General features: G+C 44.5%; 1 protein-coding gene across 1 annotated transcript in view; it reads right to left on the bottom strand.

The window, feature by feature from the left end:
• Positions 1–10,602, bottom strand: part of LOC146181878 (uncharacterized) — a 40,722-nt gene extending 30,120 nt beyond the window's left edge. The window contains exons 1-4 of the mRNA XM_084575861.1: positions 10,298–10,602; positions 9,202–10,066; positions 8,062–8,319; positions 1,936–2,229 (exon numbers count right to left, since the gene is read on the bottom strand). Coding sequence (XP_084431987.1) covers positions 1,936–2,229; positions 8,062–8,319; positions 9,202–10,066; positions 10,298–10,602 — 1,722 coding nt within the window. The remainder of the gene's footprint in view (positions 1–1,935; positions 2,230–8,061; positions 8,320–9,201; positions 10,067–10,297) is intronic.
• Between the last annotated feature and the right edge of the window lie 1,485 nt (positions 10,603–12,087).

The raw sequence follows: 12,087 nt of genomic DNA, 5'->3' as shown, positions 1-12,087 counted from the left end.
GATCATCAGCTGAGCGCTTTAACAACTGCGCCATGCCCGGGATCATGAGTAGCGCATCTTAATTGTCCTTCTCTAGGAAGATGATAGCTGGCTAGCACATAGGGATAGATGATATAGATAGATGATATGCTAGATGATGGCTAGATGATAGGGATAGCACAGCTGTCGGTGCCAAAATACACAGTAATGACTAACTAGTCACTAACTAATACTAATTAGCCATGATAATGTCTGGCTATGACATCACATGGGGATGTCATAGGCTGTGACGTCACATCCGGTCATGACATCACGACTGGTGATGACGTAACCAGACGAAGTTCACCTCGCCGGGCGTTCAATCCAGGCGTCCGTGCAGCGCCATTCTTTTGGGGCTTCCTCGAACGCCGCACCGCTAAGCTTTAGAAAGACACTGCAGCAGACATCAGCGGTATTTCTAACTAGTTTACAAGAAAGAAAAGACGCAGTATCTGTCACAACGCTCAGCCAATTCGTAAGGAATAGAAGGAAGGTGTGAGTGAAAATAGAGGGAATGAGGTGCCGTATGTGGGGGACATCGCAATTTGGTGGTCAAAAGTACCCCCTATAGCACCCGACCGATGACTACCACCGTGCAATGGGGAAGTAGTCTAGACCTAATGCTTCAGCGGATCTCTGCTCATTCAGACCATGCTACCAAAAAAGTGGAAACAAAGTCTCACTACTTTGCTGACCATTGGTATAAACAATAAAGTTGAAGCAGTGACGTAAACCATGTGTCTTTCAAGCGAAAGATAAGCTTAGCCAGGGGTATCTAGCTCTCGCTACTCTACCATCTTTACCCAGAGCTAAACCACAGCAATTTTCTTTTCAATCGACGTTGAAGACCTTATCTCGCAGTTTACAACAAAGGTTCAACCAGCTTCCACATTTAAACAAATTCAATGACATCACAGGTGAATTATAGCAAAGGTGTTAACAGTTTCTTCAGATGAAGACTTGTTATGCTTACATCTCCCGACTTCCCGTCATATGCTCGAACGGTCCAAGAAATACGAAGATGTCTTTACTCGTCAGCTACAAATACCCAAAAGTTTGGCGTACTGTACGCTTGTGTAACACACATTCACTTGTAATACTCCACTATTCCACATTAGTTTCATCCGTAGAATGTAGGTTATATGAATTTTCCTTGCACAGGATTTAGGTAATGCATTTTGTCCACTTTTAATGAATATGCATACAGACACGTGACTGTTCTCTTGAGCTGCCTGAGCAATACGTCCCTCGGTTTGGAATACTTATGTTAGGTACGAACGTACCTAATGACGAACGAAGAGCTTCAAGTTAAAAACATGGAGGAAACTTCGGCGACTTAAGTGATGAAAGGCGAAAGCCTGAGTGCTGCGCCAAATTTGCGCCTGTCCTCAGGTAAGCATTTCGGGGAGATGGCATCAGCTCATTGGCGACGCGATCGCGCTCCTTGTACCTTCGCAGTTGTTCTAATTAATTACACAATTGGCACCAGTTAGTAATTATTATAATTAGTCAATTTTTATCGCACAATTACACATTAATTAGATATTTATCATTGATTGGCTGCGTTTTTTGTTGTAGAGTTGATTTTACCGGTTGCGCGGCATTAATTAGTAGATAAATAATTTCTGATATATAAGAATTAGTAATAAAATAATTAATATTTAGCAATTAATTATAATTGATAAGTGATTGCCATATGGCCATATAAGGCACGCATTCGCGCTTACTGTGGTGGTGCTCTGTGATTGGTCGAAACCTCCATGACGTCATCCCGTCTCGACCAATCACAGCCGCCGCAAATGCGTGACACTTGTACTGATGACAACTATGAGTCGATAAAGGCTTTCGCCTTAGAAATGTTACGAGACAATATACGTCTATAGCGATAAATCCATGCGACGGATTAAGGATCCCCACCTGGAAGCACTCAGACCAGATGCTGAGCAGGGCGTATGTAACGCCGAAGTCTTGAATGTTGGGCCTGGTCACCGCCTTCAACTCGCTCGCGTGCACCTCCCGAACTGGTGCGTAGAAGACCTGCGCGTTGTTGCGGGTGCGCAGGATGAGGTTGCAGAGGGCCGCCCAGTGGCGAGGCGCGCTGAGCGTCAGGCGAATGACGCGGCTCTTGCCCAGCACGTCGGCACTGCACCTGAGGGGTCCTTCACCAAACTCCACGGCTCGGTCCCACGGTGTGGTGTCCGATAGGTTGAACTGCAACGAGTGAGATGACGGCAATCGTTTCATATTCGCGGTAGTGAATTTCGATTATCACTTCCTCGTTCAGGCAGCAAATGCGATTCAATGTCAGCCTAGTAAAAACCAAGAAGGAATCTATCTGCAGGGTATCCTGCGACACGCAGTTAGCTCTATTCACTACGGATTTAAACGCCAGCATCGACCTTCCTCGAGTTGAAAAGACCTTTGATAAAGTTCCCTACAAAAGACTTACCAAAACTAGCGCCTAAATTTTAATGAATCTGTTATAATTGAATTTGCAGCTTTCTTGCTAATAGAGAACAGTTCGTTCGCGCGAACAATTGTAAATCTCATTATTCTGTTACATCTATGGCACCCCCGGGCACCGTCCTAGGGCCCTTTAGTTTTATTACATATAGAAACAATCTGCCTACTAACATTTGTTTCTAACATTCACATGCGGGGAGCGACTGCTTCATATACCACCCTATAAATAGCAACGTTGATCTTCTGCTTCTTCAGTCTGATATACGGCGCGTAAAACATGCTTATATGGCATCGATTGTAAAGAAACATCTCTTATCATTCCATCGACATTTTATTCATTTACGATACCCTCAGGGCCCGTAAATGCATTGAAGAGGGGAGTGGGTTAACAACAAAACAAAATAAGCATAACCGTATCGTTTACAAGGGTATGAATTTCAAAAATATCTAAAATACAACAATAAATACAAAAAAAAATTAGATACAATAAGAAGCAGTGCAAAAGTCCTGTCAGTATACAATATTAGCTAAAGCAGTACGAAAATTTGAGTTATCATTGATGGAAACAATATCTGCGGGAAGGTGGTTCCATTCAGTCGATGTTCGGGGTATGAATAACTGTAAGAAAGCGTGTGTATTACATCTACCGAGGCCGATTTTATGATGATGGTCAATGCGATGGGATACATAGTGAGGTTGAAGAAAGAATTCGTCACTCAGGCTAGGATGATGATAGAGCTTGTGGAACAGGACTAAGCGAGATATTTTGCGACGTGATCTTAATGATGGAAGTTGAAGGTCGGACTTCATGGCTGTAATACTTTCGGTTCGGCTGTAATTAGAATAAATGAAACGGACGGAGTTATTTTGAACAAGTTCTATAGCGGTAATTAGTTTTTCATAACCTGGATCTCATACAGATGATGCATACTCTAATTTAGGGCGTATTAGTGTTTTATATAGCAATAACTTTAATGACGATGGAGCTCTCGAAAAGGCACGGCGTAAGTAACCAAGCATGCGGTTAGCATTGTTAATTACATATTCAATATGGGTTGTCCACGTGAGGTTAGATGAAATAATTATGCCCAGGTACTTATATGAGTTTGTTGATTCCAAAGGAACGTTATTCAAATAGTAAACATGCGAGTCATTAGAAATCCTTGTTACACGCATGCATTTACATTTACTAATATTAAGTTGCATTAACCATTTTTCACACCAGGTAGCAATCGCAGTGAGATCAGTTTGAAGACAGTTAATATCATCTGGGTTTTTAATTTCACGGAAAATAACGCAATCATCGGCAAAGAGGTGCATGTTAGAGGTTATCTCAGAGGGCAGGTCGTTTATGTAAATTAAAAAGAGTAAAGGTCCTAGTACGGATCCTTGATGTACACCGGAGTTCACATCAGAAAGCGAAGAGTTATGACCGTTTACTGATACGAATTGTGAGCGGTTAGTAAGAAAGCATTCAATCCATTTTAAAACGTTTGGTTCAATGTTAAGATGACGAAGTTTGTGAAGCAGCAGTTTATGACAAACCTTGTCGAAAGCCTTAGAAAAATCTAAAAATATGCAATCACCGAATGAGGATCGATCCAGAATGTGGTGCAGTTTATGGGTGAAAGATAAGAGCTGAGTTTCACATGAGTACGACTTACGAAAACCATGTTGTGCCATTGTAAAGAACGAGTTTGATTCAAGGAATACTGTCACTGCTTTGAAGATTATGTGCTCTAGTAACTTACAGCATGTACTTGTTAGAGAGATGGGACGATAATTGTTGGCAATGTTTTTGCTTCCCGACTTATGGAGAGGAACCACCTTCCCAATCTTCCATTGCGTAGGTAATGTACATGTGTCAAGAGACTGTTGAAAAATCTTTGTTAGTATGATGGAACTATAAGTGGAAGTGTTTTTCAAAAATTTAGCGTTGATAGAATCGAAACCGGGAGAAGCATGATAGTCGAGATTTTCAATAAGTTTTGCAACACCAGCTACGTCTACCAAATTTGGGAACATGGTCGGGTAGTTGTAGTTCTGTGATTCAGGAAAGTGAGGACTAGGAGCGCTTGAAAAATTTTTAACAAATATATCGTTTAAGAAAGATGCACATTGGGTGTTGGAAACCTGTTGGCCAGACGAGTTCTGTAATATAATTAAGTTTTCAGAGGAAGGGTTAACTACGCGCCAGAATTTACGGACGTTAGTTTTCAATATGGAAGGCAAAGTATTGGAAAGAAAATGACGCTTAGCGCTTTTTAGGGCGGAGATGTACTCTGAAGAAGCTAGTTTATAAGCCGTCCAACGTGAATTAGTAGGCGATGCTTTAGCTGCACGATAGAAGCGTTTCTTTCGGTTAGAAAGGCGTCTGATATGACCGTTGTACCACGGGGCGTGACTATTTGAAATGATGGTGCGGTTTGGAACGTATCTTTCAGTTAAGTCTTTTACCTTGGCTGCAAAACTATCCCAGTTTGTCTGAACAGTACTGTCGTGAAAGTTAGTCAAAAAATTGTCCAGAAAGGCCGATAATTCTCTATTGATAGCTTCAAAGTTGGCTTTTTTGTAATCAAGAATCAATTTGCTTTTTTTGTTCGGCTTAGGGCAATCCAGGCTGAGACTGAAGTTTAGCAACGAGTGATCACTTATACCAGGCAGAAATGTAATATCAGAAACTAAGTTAGGCCGATTAGTTAGAATCAAATCCAGGGTGTTTGCAACATGGTCGGTGACTCTTGTGGGACGCGATACTAATTGTGTTAGGGAAAAAATAGAACAAACGTCTAGAAATTCTTTGGCTTGGGCTGAAAAGGATAACAAGCTAGGAAAAGGATCGTTCCAAGTAATATTTGGAAAATTAAAATCAACAAGCAAGAATAGGGGGGACGAAGGATATAATGCACAAGCCGCGTTGATGGCGTCATGAAGGTCGTTATTAAATGTAGAGGGATATGAAGGGGAGCGATAACATGCACCAAATATCACTTTCACATGACCTAGGGTTACTAGTGACCAGACTATTTCTAGATTAGTGTCTATTTGGATGCGCAATGAGGGAATGTCGCTTGAAATAGCAACAAGAACGCCCCCTCCACGGTGGCCATTTCGATCACAACGGTAAATTGTGAAGTCACGCGCATTTTCGAAAATTTCAAAATCTTGTATGTGTGCAGAAAGCCATGTCTCAGTCAAAACGATTATGTTTGCAGAACTAGAGTCGACTGCTGACGATAAGGAATCAAATTTATTAACCATGCTTCTAATATTAGTAAAAAGAACAGAAACGGGAGCTACTCTTAAATGGCTACTACCCCTCACTCTCTCCTATGTTGCGGCTTCAATAAACGAGGTAGCATCGGTATTAACGTTGCTATCGCTTGACTTGGTTTCCTTAACACTGCAAGAAATGGGATCGTAAATGTAGCACTTGTGGTTTAGAAGCAGTTTGTTGTAACGTAATTTAAACTTGGGAGACCCATCCCGACTGTTGCCAAATTCGATTAATTTTTTACGGGCGAGACGGGTAGAGGCCGAGAAGTCTTCACTAACACCAATGTCCTTGTCTTTGAAATCACTACGCATTGCAAGTATCTTTTCTTTTATTTTGTAGTTGCCGAACTTAACAATGATCGGACGGCACTTATTAGGCGCAAAGGAACCTAGGCGATGCGCACGATCAATTGAGTCTGCTGAAAATGTGACTAATGACGAGTTTAGAAGCGATGTTATTTTTGCTTCAGTTTCCTGCCAAGATTCTTTACTGTCTGAAATGCCATGAAAGATTAGATTGTTTCTACGCGATCGGTCTTCTAGTTCATCGAGCCGGGATTGAAATTGAACAGTCATTTGTCCCAAACTAGAATACGCTTCTACTACATCGGACCCTCGTCACAATAGCCTTTTACCTACTCTCGTAACAGTGAAAAATCACGCTCGACGATTATTTTATCGGCCTATTCTTATGTTAGTATCTTCTAACTAAAAGCAAAGAGAAGTTACCAACCTAGCTAACAGGCGAAATGTGGCTAGAAGGTCTTGATTTCATTATCATCCTTTCCTGAACTCAATTTTCAACCCTGGCTGCTGCAACTCTGGCCGCACAAACCACGGGTTTGAAGGTTTGAAGCTTTATTTCCGCAACTGGTGTTGTGAGGACAGCCAGGAAAAAAGCTGTAGAGAAAGCTTGATAGGTCCTGGCTTCCTCTTACAGAGCGGCATTGACGGCGACGAAGTACAACATCAAACAAAACGTGAGAAAAAAAACACATATGTTCGGTACAGAAAAAGACATGTACTACGTTCAGTACGCAGTACATTGTACTTGTACAGTACAAAACTACACAAACATTTGGGGCAATTCTTTCAGAGAAATATTGGATACATCTATATTTTCAAAGCAGTACAACTTGTTCAGAACTACCGGCAAGGTATGCTGCAACATTTGTTTGCCCTTCACGGACTTCATTTGTATAACGTTGTGTTGATGGAAAAGGCTTGCAGTGTGGAAGAAATAGGGCACTTTACATGCCATGCGTATACGAGAAGGCTGTTTATCCTCTCCCATGCACATCTGTCATCCTCGGTCAGCAAGGAATTGGAATGACCTGCCAAATGCCATCGTGAACCAAACCGACCCATCCTCCAGATCATCGATCGCGAGTTTTATCTGCTGAATGTGCCACTCCCTCATGTAATACAATTTATATATTGCCTTAAATAAATATGGCGCTAATGCCAAATTACCAACGACCATTTAATATGTAAAGGCGGTGTAGGTACGGACTGAGGGCAAGTCACATAATGTGACACAAATTTGCGGGATCAAAGCTACCCCAGCTGGAAAGGGCGTGTTTATATATAGAGGTGACAAGCAAGTTTGTGTCCTTTATTGTACGTTGTTATGGTGCCCATTGCAATTATAATGAATCACTTCCATGTCAACGCCATTCCCCTATATCTGCGGTTGTATCAAGCTGGAACTTTCTGCATCGTAACATTCCTAGCGATAAGATTTGTTTAACAAACAAGGCAGTATTGTGACGACGGCACTATTGATGTATCACGTAAATGGGTCTTTATACGGTACAAGGATGCGCCGTCTTCTGGAGTGGTAGCGAGGGTTCAGCATACAGACCGCAAAGCCGTAAGACTGACGACTTCCTCATGCTGTAATATGCAGTCTCTCTGTTTTCTTCCTATCACAATAACATCTAGTTGGCAACAAAAGTATGACAATGTGTATCTGCAGACATCGGCCTTTTTGTCACATCGCCACTGCACGTCATCAGGTAGCGCATTTTCACTGAAAGAGAAGACAAGCAATTTCGGGAACGAAAGGAGAGAAGATTTAAAATAAACCTTTGGAAAGAATAACATCCAAGAATAAAAACACATGCTGGTGGTTGGGATGACGATCGTCAAGCCCTTCTAAGAATGCTGGAATAATCTGTTCTTCAAAACACTGCTGAAACAACGGACAGTGGAAGAAAGTCCGTAAAAGTAGTCAAGTATTTTTAGACACATCCAGCCTTTCTGTAGTCCGCTCAAATCAAATGATGGAATAGCATTTCTCACCTGCGGCTGGTACTCGCCCTCACGGTTGCACTGGCTAGTGGCGCTGTTGCCGGCACACACCTTGTACAGCAGCGGCGGGTGCAACAGGTGCAGGTAGACAGTCGTGGTTGTCGGCGACATCTTGCGTAGCACGATGCGGCAGATGGTCGAGTATCGCACCAGTAGCCGGTACACCCTAGAGCTCCGCTTGCGTGCGTCCACGAAGTACAGGAATAATCCGTTGGAACAGTGCTCGAAGTGAGCATTGCACTGCGTCACCTGTCGGAAGGGAAGAGAATCGGATGAGACCTTAAAACATAGCTGTTCTAATCAGGCTCCAAACCTATAGAGTAAGTTGCTAAGAAGGTCTCTTCATGTAGGTAGAGATCCACACTTGTCGAACCATGCAATGAGCCTACACATCCTTAGCTCCCCTTGACCTTATGTACGCAGAATCAATATCTAGTACAGCGTTTGAGAATAACGACTGAGGCTAGATGCGAGAGCCCCTCCGCATCTGGGATTGCATTCGACGTAGCTTCGAGAGTACTTGAAGTCGTAGCCTGACAGAAATTGCACGGCACTAGCACCTCGTTTATATGGGCAGCATATAAAATTGGTGTTCTTAGCCATCCACGCAGTGTATGACATAGCGCCTCTTTCCCTGCTGTTCTTGATGTCTCTGAAAGCAATTCCTATTTCTGGAGCGAGTGTTTACATGCATTCAATTTACACTGCAAATATTGCTGCACGAAAAGCAGCACAGCCGGATAAGCTGAGCTCAGTTGTGTCGTAAAGGGGCCTTGTAATAAAATTGTCATGCCAGATTTCGTTTGCATTCGTCCGCATGAGGTTCGACCTGAAAGAACAGCGCTAGGCTCAAATATACAGGTGCTATGCCAATGGTGACGGATAGCAGGAGAAGCAAGACAATGTGATAGACAGGTGCTAATGGCCTTTCCCAATATACAATAGGTTAGGCTGTCAGCCTCATTTAGGGTGTACTTGTCTAGGAGAGCTCTAATATAGGAGCATACTACGCTCTTGAGCAGGACAGCGTAGTTTATTCCTAAGAACCTCTATCATGAAATAATGACTGCGATAAAACAAGTCTTTAACGGACTCAGACAAAAAGTACATCTACTAAAGCCTCGTCTTTACCTTAAAGCCGTCCGACGGGGATGCAGGCAGCGACGTTGACGTCGACGCTAACGGCTTCGTATTCCTTGATGATGAAGATTGCGTGCATGATGTTGAGCTCGACGGTGATGCGCTGGAGTCCACCAAAGGCCTGGGGCTTGATAGCTCGCTCGTAACATCCTCGTTGGAAGGAATACACACTTCCAATGGCCCATTCTGAGAAGGCGAAAGCGGGGATGCTGGATCCGACGTCGTCTTAGGCGCCGGCACCGCGGACCATTTGCACGTAGCTGGAAGTCCACTCTGCTGCGTCGCAGGCGGTGCTGTTCCAGTAAGCTGGCCTGCAGGCGGCGATGATGCCGGTATATTTACTGACATCGGAACAGGCGGAGCGATAGTCTTGGCAATAGCTTTGGCTGTTGAAGGAGTCTTAGTCGGTGACGCATTTGCTGAATGGGCGTTCTCAGGCGTTCCATTCAAGCCTGAAGTCTGCCTGCCACCGGGAGACCCACTACTGGGAGAAGTCTTTTCCTGCGAGCTTGTCCCCGGTGATGAAATGCTACATTTGGACCCTTTCCCCCTTTTTCCGCGCTTCGCCGACGCTGTCTTGCTCGAGGGGGAGGGCACAGACTTAGATGACGAGAGAGGCGGCGGTGACGGAGGCGGCACTGTATAGGCGCTGTCAAAGTGCGCCACAAACGTGTTGAATCCGATGAAGCAGCCGAGGGCGAACGAGCTTACGGCTATGTCCTTGTGCTCCATGGTGGCATCACTATTGTACGGTTTGCAGCGCTCCTCGAGCTCCTCGGACGCGAGCCACCACTCGGGTGGGCCGGACCTGTCCGCTGCCGCAATGCTATTGGGGGCGTCCAGGTCTTGGTTGCACCTGCGGAATAAGGATTACCGACCCGCGAATACAAAACGTTGTCAATTTCAGAGTAATAGCACAGACAGACGAAGCCGCGTCTCAGAATCAAATTGGAGACTTGTCATTAAAGCGACAGTGATACCAAAATGGTCTTTCTGAGCTGACGCAGACACAAAGCCTTGACAACGTATTCGTTGAGGTCGATATCAGAGAGATGAAAAGGCAATGCAGGAGTTGCCACGCACTCACCATTTGAGGATGATATGCATAAACGAATCCTTTGGCGAGCGCTCCAGGTTCAGCTTCACGGTTGCCGTCCAGCTGGGGCTCTCGTAGACGGCCACTTCGCAGCGGTCTACGGCTACCACATGGTCCACGATGCACTGCAGCCCTAGCAGCCGGCGCAAGTGAGACGCTGTCGGCGCGCCCCAGCCAGCCTCCAGGCAAATGACGCGCAACACTAGCTCCCGACAGCGGTCCTGACCCTTGGAATCGAGATGCCTGGGTATATCTCCCTTCGGCCCCGGAAGCATACACTTGGCAAGACGATTCATAGTGGCAGGTAGTCCTGGTCTTCCACAATGGACGACTATCTTGCGTTGTGTTCGGCTCTCTTGGGATTGGGCGAAATGCACACTTCAAGTCCCAGGGGCGGAGCCGGAACGGCTCGGTGGCGCCTTTTGCGACCAACTGGAAATATGTTTTACATCTTTTAGGTCCGAGCTCAGCAGCCGCACTCACTGTGCGCATGTTTGACAGCGCTACTGGTGTTTGTTACCAGGCCTTATTACCGCCATAATAGTGGTTAAAATGCTGTTATCCATAACTTAAAATGGCATGAACGGTTCGACAAACGCCTAAGAAAGTCTCTTAAAGCTTTCCTAATATAGCGGTTGTAAAAACCACAGGGCATACGAATTTGAGCCAAGTACTTCCCACCCTTAAAACTGGCATTTGAACTAGTTGGCAAAGCATCTTTCAAAAACTAACTGCGCACACAAAACATGGACAAGGAATATGATACCACTAGCGCTTGTGGTGTCATCTTCCTTATCCATGTCTTGTAATTATGCCGATGAACCTCACTGCGATTTTTTTTTAATTTAGTACTACACTGCCAATGAAATTGGAGGCATAATAAAATAGCACTGTAAGACTGAGTTGGGTAGAGCCCTCCAAGAGAGGGGAAAGAGTAAAGGACCGACTTGCGCTATTGGCCCCAAGTTTTTTATTGTAGGCCCCGGGTGTCTAAAATAGAGCATAATCAGCCTTGCGAAGCATTTGAGGTGTATTCTCGTGGCCGTGTATTCGCACCATCGGGCTATTGCCTGTTTGTCGCTACAACATTTACTCCTCTTGATTCGCCGACAATCCCAGTGTACAGCACCTACTTACAAGACAGACGTTAAAGTACAAAGCCTTGTTTATTTCTCTGACGATTCTGTGCAGAGTGCGGAGCCAGGCGCCGCGCGCAACGTTTTATTAAAGGCCATGCTCTGGCTGCGCCATCTCGAGTCGTCGACACGAGATGCCTCAACCTCGGCTGCTCTTTGAACCCACCCAATTGAAAAAAACAATCGAAGAACCATGTCAAAAATGCCGTCAGATTTTCCTGTAGTTCTGTAGTAGTTTTCTGTAGTTCTGTAGATTTTCTGTAGTAGCTTTCTGTTGTCTGTAGTTCTGCGGTACTTTTTTGTAACTACAGAAATCTCTGATGTTACTACAGAAAGTTCTATTGTCGCAACAGGTTTTCTATCAAAAAACGCCAGAAATTCTGCCGTAACAACTTTTTCTGCAGTTTTTTCCGACTGGGAGCTAGCTATATTCTAGAGAACCATACCCGCAGCGGGAGACGCCCGGTAGCAGCACTGCTCGCGATTACGTTGATCAATGGGCAGTCTTGTGATGTGTTGAAGCGGCGTCGCGGATGCCTCAGATTTTCTCAGATGACGCATTCGGCTACTGGCTTCTGTGCTATGCACTTAAACTATAGGCAGGTGGCACGAACTGCATATGTAAGAGAAATATCAAAACCAGTA

The sequence above is a fragment of the Amblyomma maculatum genome, chromosome 8, assembly GCF_055883805.1.
Source record: "Amblyomma maculatum isolate TAMU_Amacu chromosome 8, ASM5588380v1, whole genome shotgun sequence".
In the NCBI taxonomy this organism is placed as follows: Eukaryota; Metazoa; Arthropoda; class Arachnida; order Ixodida; family Ixodidae; genus Amblyomma; species Amblyomma maculatum.
This window is presented reverse-complemented; position numbering and strand designations above follow the sequence as displayed.